The 14,711-nt window shown below is 51.0% G+C and overlaps 1 protein-coding gene across 1 annotated transcript in view; it reads right to left on the bottom strand.

The window, feature by feature from the left end:
- Positions 1 to 3,419: 3,419 nt before the first annotated feature.
- Positions 3,420 to 14,711, bottom strand: part of Lrp5 (LDL receptor related protein 5) — a 103,612-nt gene continuing 92,320 nt past the window's right edge. Inside the window, exons 19-23 of the mRNA XM_032891291.1 lie at positions 12,707 to 12,817; positions 10,712 to 10,948; positions 9,972 to 10,111; positions 6,443 to 6,540; positions 3,420 to 3,884 (exon numbers count right to left, since the gene is read on the bottom strand). Of these exons, the coding sequence (XP_032747182.1) occupies positions 3,623 to 3,884; positions 6,443 to 6,540; positions 9,972 to 10,111; positions 10,712 to 10,948; positions 12,707 to 12,817 (848 nt within the window). The 3' untranslated portion in view covers positions 3,420 to 3,622. The remainder of the gene's footprint in view (positions 3,885 to 6,442; positions 6,541 to 9,971; positions 10,112 to 10,711; positions 10,949 to 12,706; positions 12,818 to 14,711) is intronic.

Raw genomic sequence — 14,711 nt, 5'->3', positions numbered from 1 at the left:
CAAAAGGATCTGGAGTTAGAAGCCAAAAAAGAAGGAAAGAAAAAGAAAAAGAAAAGAAAAGAAATCCTGAGGTTCAAGAGGAGGAACCAGAGAGTCTTCTAGGGGACCTGAGCAGTCACCCACTTAGCCTTGACGTTCACTCTCTTTCCCTCCTGTTTTTACCGTTTTACTGTGCGAGAGCTGGCAAAGAGCTGGACTTCCCTAAAAGGATGTCTGATAGCTGCCCAGTCTGTGAAGAGGGGACCCTCTGGGCATGTTGACCACTCTGTGGCTATCGAGCTTCTGGGAAAGGAAGTGAAGAAGACTTTTGGGTAGAGAGAGAGAGACAGTAGCTTGAGATCCACAACAGATCACCAGCAAGGAGCCAGTGAGGGCTTGGAAGGTGGGGCCCCAGACCCAATCTTTTGAGAAGCTAAGTGGAACCTGAGCCCCACCAAACTTCCTGAACCTGGACAGGTGAAAATGCCCAAGACCTGGTCACATGAATTGTCCAGACACTGCCTCAGTACCTCAGGGTGGCTACAGATATAGACCAAGGGCTGTGGACACAGGACAGACAGTAGACACAGTCACATAGCGGAGGGATGTGCTGAACAGGTCTGCTGAAGGACCCGGCTATTAACAATAGGAAACTCCTGAGGGCTCAGGAAGGTGTGAAGAAGATGAGGAAGGTGGCTGTTGAGCAGGGAGGGTAGAAGGGGACAGGTGAGTAGAAACAATTGTTTCTATTGGGCGCAAACAACAATTTGTACCCAAGCCTTGGTTTCCTTAACAACACCTAACTAGGCTGTTGTGAGGTCAAATAGCCAGAAAAATGTCCCTCCTTGTTTGTACCACCACAGCTCAGACACCAGCTCCTTCAGAAAGTCTTCTTGTCTTAGTACCAAGATGCTCCTCACTGGGGGACAGTGAGAGCACAGTGTCAGTACAGGGCCTTCCTCATAGTTTTGAAATGTCCTATATCTCTGGATGGTGAGCACTGGGTAGAAGTGCCCCCATAGCTGTTTTCCTTCAAATTAAAACATCCCTCCTTTGGAGGGTACTCTAGAAGACTCAGGAAGAACAGGAAACCTACGAGGCTTAGAAATAAACAAAATTCGGGCTGGAGAGATGGCTCAGTGGTTAAGAGCACTGACTGCTCTTCCAGAGGTCCTGAGTTCAAATCCCAGCAACCACATGGTGGCTCACAACCATCTGTAATGAGATCTGATGCCCTCTTCTGGTGTGTCTGAGGACAGCGACAGTGAGAATAAATCTTTAAAGAAATAAACAAACAAAATTCACAAGCCTCAGGAGGTTCCTGAAATTTACAGGATTCACAAGATCCCTCTCAAAAGCTATACAGGCTTAATAATGACTGCTGAGAGGAGATGCTCCAACCTGCAGCTGCCTGCAAGTTGAGCTCCAGGGATGCAGTATTAGGGATTCATGGCCCATGCTGATTTGGGCTTCTCAGTGATAATAGTTGCTTTTGAGTTACCCCCAGCCCTGTAGGTTATCCTAATAAACCCACTGGTTTACTAAGCAAAACAGGTAATGTTGTTTCACACCAGTGCCTATCTAGAGCAAAGAGATGATATGCATATTCTCCTAGGAAATTTTAGACTAGAGAGGAGTCCCACCAGCTGATCAGAGAGGCTCCTAGAGAGCAAATGACTCAAGTGCAGGACCTGTCCCTCCCTTGGTACCTTGTAGGTGATGACTGGACTGGCTGCCAGCTTCTACTAGCCAACCACACAAACAGGAAAAGGACCAGAGATGAGGTCTCTGAGCACTGGCCAGCATCCTTAGGCATACAATAACCTACTGGTGGAACAGGATCTCTGGCTGTGCAACAGTTCTATATGCAGACCGTATTGCCCACAGTACTGAGAGGAAAGGGCTGCAGAATGCGACTGACCCTTTCCCTGCTGCCAAGGGCCAGCAGCCCAAGCTCTCTCTTTCCCACCCCTTGCCTGACCACTGGGCTGGATGCATGGATGGCAGAGGAGAACCAAGGACGCTTGTCACCCCCGGCCCACATGCAGATGCAGGCAGCTCCTAAGTCAGTTCAGTCAGAAACAGACAAGGCTGGGAGTTGAATTTCAGTGAGTGCCTCGGGATACATGCGGCCCAACTGAAAAGCCAGCAATTCTGTGTGCTTAATCCCCAAAGGTAACTTGGTGGCAGGAGATCTGGCTTTTGGGGATAGGAATTCAGGTGTCCCTCTGGCTCTGCCAGTCTTTGTAATAAACTTAGGCCTGCTCATTACCTCTGAGTTTTAATAGGTCAGAACCTCTGTTTTACCAAGGACTATCCCTGCTGTGGACAGTCTCCTCTGGCATTGTTACACAGAACCCTTAGTAGGACCACCAGTGACAGCTGTCAATCAGATCCATTCATGACTGCCTGTTTACAGAGGACCAGTAGATAGGCCTTTATCCCCAGACTAAGTTGTCAGTGGTGGAACCTGCAAGTCAGCCTGCTTGTGTCACTGCCATACCTATCATTCCCGGGGAGGGGGGGGAGGGGAATGGTTCCTGATCAGTCTCGGGCCAGGACAGCAACTCTGGTATGTTCTAGTGAACAGTGCCTGCAGTTCCTAGGCCTCTCTCCTACAGACCTTCCCTCCTCCGGCCGCTTTTACCTCACTCTGCACTTTCAGCCCCCTTGGAATAGATGAAGGATTCAATCTCAGGACTCCATTGGCAGGTCAGAGCCTCTAGATTTTCTCTTTCAGTTCGTAGGTATTGTCACACCCAAAACTGAGTGTGGTCGTTCTGACTTCTCTCCAACGCCACGATTGCAGCAGTCACGCTTGAAGCTGAGGTGATAGGACATTGCCTATCCCCTTCAACTGTCAGGACACTTCAAGAGTCACCCACTCTCCTCAGTCCATGCCACAACTTTACTTCACCCCCTGTGAGACAGGAGACCCCTCCCCAGGATAGAGATCAGGACTCTATACTTCACCATGACCCAGGTGAACATGTCGACAGACCTCAGGTTCTGCTGACTGAATGCCTCCGGGGACCAAAGGCACTGTCTATGACATGGCCCGAGCAACTACAGCCTGGCAGAGTTGAATTCATAGCTCCATCCATTGGGGTCTACACAGATGGGATGGTCAGAGGACTACCTTGGCCTCTGGTCCTCGTGATTGGCACCAGGGATGAGCCCGAATGCCAACACAGCTTGAAGCCCAGGAACACATCATGCAGGTCCAGTGCAAAGTGGGAAACGCCCTGAGCCTTTGAGCAGCATGTGAAATGATTCTCTGTACAGGTCAGGTCCCAACCTGTCTCTGCCTGAGGGGGCTTGATAGAGGGACAGCCATGCACAAGAGGATGCACGCATGACGGCAATCCAGTGGGGTGAAATCTGTCCTTTGGGAACAGGCTCAATACTCAAATACTCACGAGGCACAAAAGAATGGCAGGTATGTTTTAAAAAATTAAGTTTATAAATATTTTCTCCGCTGTACAAAGTTTTCCCAGCCCTGCCCACCCCTTCACCGCTCACATTTCTCACTTCTTAAAAATCCCAATTATATTTATTTTTTAAATCATAAAATATATTTTTCCTTTGTTCATATTTAAAAATATTTACAGGGAGGCAGCGAGGCCGGGGTGGACGGCCGAGGTCAGGACGAGTCTGTGCAGGGGGACGGAGGGGGCGGGAAGAGGTGGCAGTAGCTTCTCTCAGTGACAGGAGAGGGTGGACAGCTGTCCTCTGCAGACAGGTACTGGCTGTGGGGAGTGGGCGGGGGCGGGTAGGGGTCTGAGTCCGAATTCAAGTCCAGGTAGTATTTGCTGGTCTTCCAGCGACTGGTGCTGTAGTCGCTGTCACACACGTCTGTGCTGCAAGGTGTTGTTGGGGGTGCCATACCTCGAATGATGTAGGGCCTAGAGGGAACAAAGAACAAGTTCACTTGAGTGCCTAGCCACATGTGTATCAGGCCTTTGAATTGCTGGTCCTTAGAGTTTCTACAAGCAGAAGGCCTGCTGGGTGGCCTAACCCAGAGTTCAGTCTCTTTCTCCCTCTCTGCCTCCACAGCCAGGGCTTGGTAAGAACTAGATCCCTGGTTCCCTTCCAGACAACAGGTCAGCAGAACCTGTTGGCTGACTGGCAAAAGCTCACTTAACCTCCAAACTTCCGTTTCTCAAAAGGAAACACCCCTGCTTTGGGGGTTGTGTGTGCATACTCATATGCACATGTGAGAGTGCGTGTTCAAGTGTATGGAGGTCAGAGGTTGAACTCAGATGTCTTCCGAGTGATAGGTCACTCTCCACATTATTCTTTAAAGTAGGGGCTCTCACTCAACCTGGGGCTCATTAATTTAGCTATCCTAAGCTGGCCAGTGAGCCCCCAGGATCCTCCTGTCTCTGTCTCCCAGGTGCTGGGATTCTCAGAGCTCTCCATGTGTGTGGCCTTTTACTCCATTCCTAATACTGTGTGTCAAGTAATCTCCCCAGCCCCAGCCTTATTTCTTAAGAGGACTGGAAAAAAGAAGTAAGAGTCTATGTGGAACATGCCAGAAGCGTAAGTGCCTACAGGAGAAAGTGTTTAATAGCTATTGAGTACAATGTTCTTTCCTGTGACCGTTGAGAATGTGTGATTCTAGAAGTCTTAAGTTAAAGCACCCTGACCTTGGTGATGTCTCCCAGCCTCCCAGTGGCTGAGAGGCCCAGAAATTCTGCATCAGGCCTTGTGTCCTGAACTTCCCAAGGCAGGGATCACGGTTTATTTCAGAGTCTGGACCCACCATACTGCAGTCACACTGTGAGCAGGAATGGGAGGCCAAGGCCAGGCCGTGAAAGGGACAATGCCTTGGAGTAACGCCAGAGTAAAGGCAGGCAGAATGGAAGATTCAGGGAACGGGCTTTGCAGGCCTGGATATCTCCAGTCTGGGGACAGTGGCAGACAGGGCTGCAGAGTCAGTGACAACTCTGGGTTGGCAGCACAGGATGCATGTTATACTTTGACACTAGCAGTCACTGCTGGTGCTTGAGCAGCAGTGCAGAAGGGGTTGCAAGCCTGGGACAAGTCCAGTGCAAAAATTCCCAGAAATGGCCACTAGATGGCAGACAGGGACACCCTGCAAGATCCAATAGACCAGGGACTCAGGCAGTATCCCCCCAGAGCCCTGGACCCTGACCCTCTTTCCAGGCCTTGGCAGGTAGCCCTCTGGGGCTGAGGCCAGAGTACCTAGAGGGTAGCCTCTTAGTTATACCCACCCTGGCACCCTAGGCTCCCTAGTTACTACAACCACAGTAGTGTGCCACCATCCTGCTTCATTCTGGGGCCACTCTGTCACAGGATGTGAGTTCTCTGAGCAACATGAGCCATTTTCATCAAATCAGCTGAGCCTGCAAACCGGAGCCCATCGCCTGCTGTCCTGTTAACTGATGTTCCTTGATAGAAAAGTGGCTGGAGAGGACACTGACAGTCCAGTGGCTCCCCCACTGCACCTCCCAGCCATTTGTATGCAACTCTGCTCTAATTTGTTTGGCCTGGGGTCTCAGGAAGATTTCCTGAAGGAAAGCTCCATCTATACCACTGGCATCTACGGTGGGTAAAGACTTTCGAGGCGGGGCAGGTGCCACTGTAGCCCTCTATGACAGACCAACCAAGAGACTCACTAGTTCTCTGGTGTGAATGTTGATGGAATCTCACTGGGACCTTATGAAAAAGAGCAAACTAGGCATTTGTATCACCCCAGTATTAGGAATGTTCATAACGCCACTCTCACTCACGAGGATTGGTCTAAGAACCCCAATAAATGTAACTTGAGGGTTGGAGTCAGGCTGAGCCAGCTTTTGGGGTTTCCAGCCCAGATAGATAGGTCACTATCTTGAGAAAGGAGCAAAAACCACCACTTGGCTGAAGAAATGGCTCAGTGCTTAGAAACATGTATTGTTCTTATAGAGGACCAGAGTTCAAGTCCCAGAACTCACATCAGGTAGCTCACAATTATGTGTAACTCCAGCTCCAGGGGATGCCTCTGACCTCTTCAGTCACAGGCAAGGTGCACGCACGCGCATGCACACATACACACACGCGCACACACACACAAAATTAAAAAAACCACCCTAACAGAGGTTACATTAGTCAGGTTGTGGCCAGATCCATGGCTGGGCTGAGACACAGCAGGGCCTGGAGTTTGAGCCCTGGGGCCTAAGCACTGGTTCTCTACAATGAGACAGCACTGGGGGTGAACACCCTTCTGGATTCCTTCAAGGCCAAGCTCCAGGTGCCCCAAGCAACAGGGAAACCCATTATGTAGGTATTCACTCGGTGTATGAACAGCACTCAGCCAGCACTGAGCTCACACACAGCAGTAGCCCCCCAAGAGCCCAGAGAAGAGAGGAAAACAGTGTAGATAGAGCCTACAGACACACACTAAGGAGGATGGAGACAAGGCCCTTCTGCCCACACAGGGAAAGTGAGGATGGACTCCTACCTGTATGGTCTGGCAGTGGCTGGGATGTTTGAAGAATAAAACATGTCCATGTTGTACAGGGAGGGGTCTGTGGCCGGGGACGGTGGTGGGTTCAGGATCTGAGGAGAGTGAGCAGAGGGTTATTCCAAGCCTCTCTAGCCTGAACCACTCATTCAGCTTTCCAGCCTGGGGTCTGTGGCTCTGTTCTCTATCTGTGGTCCCCAGAACCCTTCCAGAGCTAGTGACACTTTCCCAAAGGTGGTGGTGTCTAGTCATGTTTTGACAGCAACAGGTCTTAGAAGTGTGGCCCTCTGCTGGCAGGAAGGGGAACTGTCCCCTATAGCATTAGAGGTCAAAATGACAAACCAAGGCACCCAGATAGGTACCAAGATTTAGGCACTAAGACTGGGACAGCTCCCCGTGACCTCACCTATGACAAAGAAGAAGCTGGCATCTCATTTACACCCAATAAGGAATAAGGCAGGCTGCGGTCACCATGCACACCTTTCCTAGGGATGCGCCAACGTGGAATGTCAGAGGTCACGGAGCACAAGCCAGCACTGCTACCATCAAATGCCAGGCTCAGGGCAGACTCTTCAGGAGCAATCATTTTACTTCGCTTGTCCTATTTCCTTATCTGTGCATTTGTTTATTTATTTGAGGCAGTGTCTCACCATGTAGCTCTGGCTTCACTATGTGAACCAAGCTGACCTCAAGCTCACCATGTAAAGTAGGCTAGCCTGGAAATCATTATATAGACCGGATTGGCATTGAACTCACAGCTATCCTACTGTCTCTGCTTCCCAGGTGTGGATTAAAGGTGCATGCAGGTTTGCTAAATTTTATTTTAAGACAGACTTTAGGGGTTGGGGATTTAGCTCAGTGGTAGAGCACTTGCCTAGCAAGCGCAAGGCCCTGGGTTCGGTCCCCAGCTCTGAAAAAAAGAAAAAAAAGACAGACTTTATAACCATTTATCCCAGGCTGGCCTCATAGGAATGGCAGTCCTCAGATTCAGTCACTCGAGTACTGGGACTAGAGGCATGAGCCACAAGGCTCAGCTAAAACTGTCCTGGCAACTAGCCTCAATATGTTATCCTCTCTCTGTGTGGTACTAGGGGCTGAATCTAGAGCCAGAGCCATGTGTGGCTAGCGCTCTACCGCTGAGCTACGGCCCCAACCTGCACATGTGTAAACTGGTAAAAGCCACATTCAAAGAATCATGCCTATGTCCTGTTTATACTAGGCTGCACTTATGCAGCCTCTCATCATGTAAGAGACTGGGTGGGGGTATTATCCCCCGTGATTGAGCATAAATTCACAATGACCTAAAACTGGGGCTAAAAAAAAGAAGACACTTCCTTCTTGGAGAAAATTAAATTCATACCTTATGAACACATAAATTATGACTCAGAGCTTACAGAAAGAGCTTCCTACAAAAGCTAGGAGTGGGGGTGCACGCTTGTAATCTCAAGCACTAGGAAGACTGTGGCAGGTAGAGGAGTTCAAGGCCGTGTGGAGCAGAACTCACAGGGTGTACCTGCAGGGGCCCATTTGACTTAGCATCCTTATTCCATGCTCTTTGGCTACTGCACCGTGTGCACACTATGGGTGCAAGTGGAGTAGCTACTTCTGAAGAGCTGGCTCTGTGGTTTCCTGGGGACCCCGCTTCGAAGTGCAGGTCTGCAGACTTGTGACTATGTTCAGCCCACAGAGTGCAGGCTTTAACTAACAAGCGGTAGTTCTGGGCTGTCTCTGCCAGCCAAGATGGCTATGTGACTACAAAACAGGGGTGTTCTGAACTCCAGATGTCTCTGGAGCTCCTGTCCTGTCACCACAGATAACACCGTCCTCAGCCCCACCGCCCAGGAAGAGTGGAGGCATGATAAGGGTGGCGACACACCAACAAGGGACACCCTAAGGGGGAGGGGACCCTTGGCAAGATGGGGTTCCCTAGGGAGACCTGGAAGAAGTTCAAGGGGCTGTCCTTGCCTTTGCGCAAGCTGCGAGACCCGGGTTAGGCAAAGTGTTTACAGAGCATGCAGCCAAGTGTCAAGGTCTCCAAGGACACCTATTATTGTAGCCCCCGCTGTGGTTTTGTCCTCTAGGAAGTGTTACCACAATCAACTTAGGCCTAAAAATACTACTGTCTTGACTCTTTAAAAACATTTATTACATTACATTATTACATTACATTTATTACGTGTCAGGCGCACGTGCCTGTGAGGGGGTCGGGGGGCAATCTGAGAGAATTGGTTTTCTCCTTCCACCATGTGGGTTCCAGGAACTGAACTCAGGTTGTAGGCAGACTGGCAAGCACCTTGCCCCTGCTAAGCCATACCATCAGCCCTATCTTGACTGTTAAGTTCACCTAACTTACTGCGGGATACTCTTATGATTATTCAGGTTTATTATTAGTCACAGACTTCTTCCTGTGTCTAATGTAGAAATGAAATGACCACAGGGGTGTGCACAGGGAAAAGCCAGCATGTGTATGTCTGGCACTAGCTATATTTTTGAGCCCCTTTGGGGAATAGGACAGATGCTGGCATGTGTCCCCATGGGTATGGAAGAAGTATTACAGAGTCGTACTGTGCAACAAGCCACTCTGGGCTGTACTCCTGGACTCAAGGTTCCTCCTCAGCTTGCCTCATGGAGGGCATCTCCTCATGGGAGAGGGCTGGTCAGTTACTCTCTGCAATGCTTTCCCTGTAGAGTGCAGCTGGGAGAGAGCCAGCCCCTCACCTTAACTCAGATTTGAAAGCTCCAGAGAATATTTAGGCACAAAAAACATCCTGCCTGGCTGTCTCCCTTTGGGAGATGACCATCTGTTTTCAAGAAATCAAGGCCATGGTGGGGATCACAGATATTCCTGATAGGAACAGTGTGGAAAAAGTTCACCTGGGCTAGACAGGCCCAGCAAGGCATCGAAGGCCACAGTGTAAGGTGAGCCCATCACCTGAACACCGGAAAGTCCCAGGAATAACTGAAATGGCAACAGTTCTGCTCCTGTATTTCCTTTATTCTCTGAGTTTTGTCTTCAAGTTTTTTGTTTTGTTTTAAACAATGTCTTGCTATGCAGACTTAGCTGCTCTAGAACTTGTTATATAGTCTATGCTAGTCTTGAACTCATAGAAATCCTTCTGCCTCTGCCTCTTGAACGCTAAGATTAAAAGTGTGCACCCGACACCAGATTGTTATTCTGGGTTTAAGACAGAAAGACAAGTATCTCAGGCTGCCCTTGAGCTCCTTGTGTGAACAAGGACGACCTTGGATTCCACATCCTTTTATCTCCATCTCCCTACCCACTTCCTGACTGGGACACACCCTCTAAGAACAGAGCCACGCCTCCTTCTGAACTGAGTGGTTTGCAGAGCATCCCAAAAGCCACAGGCCACCCTCTCCTACACAGAAGCAATGGCACCAGTGAGAGGTGGGGGATCGCTCACCACCTTCTCTGGGGTGCTGGAAGCCTTCACCCAGAGAGTCGCCGGAGCCAGCACTGACAGGAGAGTCTCCCACTGCCACCCATGTACCTGCCTGCCTCACTCACCGGTGGATAGAGTGTGGCCTTTGTGCTGGATGAACTGCTGGATGAGGCCCCGGTGACGTGATTCCGGTCATAGAGAGGCACGCTGCCCCGCCCCCCCACCAGGCTCACAGAACTCATCATGGACTTGCTGCACGGGATGCCTGTGGAGAAGGGCAAGGCGGGTCAGAGTGACAAACACCTACCTTGGGCCCTGATGCCCATGAAATTCCTACTCAGGGAGCTGGGTCCCAACAGACACTGTCTCTACCTCCGGCAGGTCTGGGTTTCTGGCTATACCAGGGCAGGCTATCCAAGTGACTCTTGGAGAGGCTGGAGAGGAGAGCCCTGTAGGGGCTGAACGCAGAGCACACCACACAGAACCCAGGCATCCCAAGAATGCTGGGACAGTGATGCTGTCACAGCCCCTGACAAGTCCTGCCCTCTGCCCCTACAAAGAATCAGGTCACATCAACCTCTGAACGTGGCAGACCTGACAAGACTTAGTGAGAATGGGCCAGGAGAGGAGGCCAAAGATGCAGAGGTTTGGACAGTCTCCATGGCGGCCCCAGAGCAAACAGGCACTTTCACCCTCACGAGGCACAGATATGGGCACACCATGCTACTGACAGGATTTGAAGCAAAGTGTCGCCCCTGAGAACTTGCAAATATAAACCGTATTTCTGCGGGTGGCCCTCCAGGTTCTTCCCAGACAACTCAACCAAACCACTTCCATCACAGAGTGAACGCTTCAGGCTCCTCACCTGGGAAGGGACCGTGCTGTGAGCCACCTGGGGCTATGAAGTTGAGAGGCACATGAGGGGTTCCACCAACATACTCGTGGGGAAAGGGACCACTGGCCCCTGTGTAACGCTGGCACATCACACGCTGGCAGACAAAGTAGACCCCGCCCATGACGAAGAGGGACAGGATGATGCCAATGACAGGCCCAATGGCGCTGCTGTGGGCTGGTATGTCATCAGAAGGTGGCTTGTTGATTTCTGTCGGATAGGGAAAGATCACTCACATTAATCCCAAAGTGATGACCTCCCACGGGAAACATGCTGTGACCCAACAGAACCTTGGGCCCTGATGCCCATGAAATTCCTACTCTGGTAGTTTTGTCCCAACTGACGCTGTCTCTACCTCCAGCAGGTCTGGGTGTCTGGCTATCCCAGGGCAAGCTATCCAAGTCTCTATAAGACACTGACTGGGACTCAAAGTGCTCTGCCCAAACCCCAGCAGCTTCATGAAGGAAATGAGCTGGGGACATGGAATATGGCTCCCTTTGGGACCACTGCCGAGGTGCCTGGGCCTGCCAGGAAGCTCACCCTCTTCTCTGCCTGGCCAACCCTGCCTCCTTTCCAATGGCCCTGAACCATGCTCACACGGCATTGCCCAACAGTGCGCTGGGTGGAGGCTGGCAGCAGGTGTTCCCTGTGTCGTGGTAGAATAGAGCTGGGATGGGTGATTCGGAATCAGGTGTGAGTAACTGAGTGCCAGTCTACAGGGGTCCACAGAGGCAGAGCCCTTAGCTCATCCCAATAGCAAGGCCACCAGCACGAGAAGGACAGATCCCTGATTCAGTTGGCAGAGTGTGTTCACTTTGGGAACCAACCACCCCGTAGACGTCAACTGCACTCCTTCCTAACTGTCCACGACCTAAAGGGGGTGGGAAAAACAGTCTGCCTCAGAGGACAGGGCCTGAGTGTGGGGAAGTGTCACCGAATGCACCAGGCCTATGGCAGCCCAGGTGCTGACCTCACCAGATGAGGCTCCTGCCCAGCAGAAGACAGGGGACATCAGTGACCCCAACTCTGCCATCTAAGCCGGGCCACTTAAGAGTCAGCGCTCAAAGTGTCTAACCTATGATGGTGTCTGAGTCTGAGGGGAAACTGCCTTCCACTCCAGAAGCAGAGGTCGGGCAGCAAAGCATTAACCTCTCCGGAATGCCAGTGCTTTCCTGCCTCCATTGACAGCATCTAGTAAGCCTCCCTGACTTCCCCGGCCACCTATTATCCAGCAGTTACACTCACGCCCTTGGGCATCAGTCAGTGTTATTCAAGGGATGTGTATGGCATATGTATAAGTGCATAAGTGTGTAAAATGTGTACACTTCACTTTTTGGGGGGCCCCACACAATCTCGGGTTCTCCTGTTGTGGAGCAGATTGTACCAAGGAAGATCCCAGTGGCAAAAGTTCTGCTCCTCAGATCTGAGGCCAACGGCTCACAGGGAGGCAGACTCCCAAGCGGGCCAGCCTCTGCACATCTGGCCTTGCCAGCACTCCATCCCGTTAGGAAATGCCACAGCTCAGCCTCTGCTTTCTAACTGTTGCCTTTCTCTGAGGGTTAGTGTCATCAACTTGACACAATCTAGAGTCACTTGGGAAGAGTCTAGATCATGTTGGCCTGTGGGTATATGGGAACCTGAGTTTTAGCCCTAAATTGTATAAGAGAAAGAGAGCTGATGAGTAGGTATGTATCCATCCACCCCTCCTCCCTCTGTCTCCTGACTGTGGATGTGATCAGCAGCTTCAAGTTCCTGCCTGGACCTCCCCACAATGATGGACTGAAACCTAGAACTGAACCCAAACAAACTCCTCCCCAAGTTGCTCGTGTCAGGGTATTTTATCCCAGCAACAGAAACAAAAGTAGGACTCTCACTAAATGAAGCCTCCCAGGGGCCTCAAGTCCCACAGCTCCACCCGACCTCCACACCCAACCCCACCCCACCAGGGGACAGCCTGAAACCACTCACCACACATGAGCTCATCAGATCCATCGGCACAGTCGGGGAAGGAATCGCACTGCTGCTTGATGAGTACGCACTGGCCGCTGGCGCACCGGAACTGATTGGGGAGACAGACAGCTGTGGGGAGAAAGGGGCGGTGCTCAGAGGAGCCAGAGGGCAGCAGCTTTGCCTCCAACCACAAAGGTCTGGTTCCAAATGAAGGTCCAACAGCAGGAATACTTTCTAGGACCCAGCAAGAAAAGATCATGGAGAATCCAGTCTTAAAGAACAGGACCCCTGTTCCTAGGCCCGTTCAGTGCCAGAGGGCACAGGGACCTACCTCACCATGACAGTAAGCAAGAGACTGTGATGCCCAGCCTGTGCCCAGGAGGCATGCAGCCTGAGTCAGAGACAGCACAGAGCAAGAACAACAGGATTTCCGGGAAGCCGAGTCAGCAAGAATGCCACTTCTGTAGCAACGGTGGGCTGGGTCAGTGGAGCCCAGAACTCCATGAAAGTAGATGTTGTACTTGTAGGGACCAAAGCCATCTCCTGGGATGAGGGGAGAGTGGGCAAGCAAACCTGGAGAACACAGCACACTGAGGAAGCACCAGGGGGAAGAGCCTTGGCATCCACTCACAACCATCTATCTGGATGCTCCAGGGGCCAACCTGGGGCCAGGAGACAAGAGCACTCTATCCTTCCTGGAAGTAGGGGGCCAGCACCTGCTCCTGGTGGGGAGGAGAGTGGGCAGGTGAATGGGATGAGGGAGGGAATCTAAACTGATCACATATGGCACTCTGAAACTAGAAGCAGACATTACCGGCTCTGTAACCAACCAGCAAGTGCTCCTGTTTAACCTGAGAGCGGCCCACAGGTACAGGAGTAACTGGGCCTGGCAGAGCAGTCTACCTTTACTTACAGACATAGGCAGCTACCTGGTTTGGACACACGTGCAGCCATCATAGCTTCCACCAGATCCTCAGAGCACTGCTGAGCTGCAGGGCAATCACTATGGCTGCACAGAGAAACCTGCTAAGGTCACTCTAGGTCTTGTCCCTTACAGAACATCGGGTCACACTGAATGAGGATGCAGGAGAGTGGCAGACAGCCTCTGAGTCACCAAGAACATAACCCAGCAGCTTGGGGCAGAGATGGGAAGAATGCCACAAGAACGGCTCGGGGCGAGATCTGGGTCTCTGGTGCCAAGAACATGTAGCAAGTGACCAAGTTCAGTGTGAGTCATATGTTAGAGGGACGTGCACAGCAAGTACTAAGAGATGCGTTGCACTGGAAAGAGCTACAGGAGGGTCAGTGAGGGCAGGAGACAGGTCTGCAGCCAGGAGACACCAGCTGCTCTCCAGAGGACCTGGGTTCAGTTCCCAGCATCCACATGGTGGCTCATGACCATCTGTAACTCCAGCTGCAGGCAATCCACAGCCTCTGCAGGCACCAGGCAGGCACACACACACATACATACATACATACATACATACATACATACATACATACATACATACATACAGGCGAAACACCTTACATATAAAGCACCAGGCAGGCACACACACATACATACAGGCGAAACACCTTACATATAAAATTAAACTTAAAAAGATCATAATTAAGGGCTGGCCAGTGAGGTGGCTTAATGCAGCAGCTCTCAAACTGTGGGTCTCACAAACTCCTGGTGGGGAGGGATGTTCAAAAGACCCTTTGACAGAGTCACATAAGATATCCTGCATATCAGATGTTTATATCATGACTCATAACAGTAGCAAAATTACAGCTATGAACTAGCAACTGGTTGGGACTCACCAAAACATGAGGAACTGTATCAAAGGGTCACAGCATCAGGAAGGTGCAGAACCACTGATTGGTAGATAAAGATGCTTTGCGCGTATGAACGCACATGCATGTGTGTGCGCACACGCAAACACATATGTACACTCACACGTGCCCTAAAGAGAAGGCTAAGGGCCAGGTTATGGTGGTCACGCCATTAATCTCAGCACTCAGGAAGAAGAAGCAGACA

This window comes from Rattus rattus, chromosome 2 (assembly GCF_011064425.1).
Source record: "Rattus rattus isolate New Zealand chromosome 2, Rrattus_CSIRO_v1, whole genome shotgun sequence".
Taxonomy (NCBI): Eukaryota; Metazoa; Chordata; class Mammalia; order Rodentia; family Muridae; genus Rattus; species Rattus rattus.
This window is presented reverse-complemented; position numbering and strand designations above follow the sequence as displayed.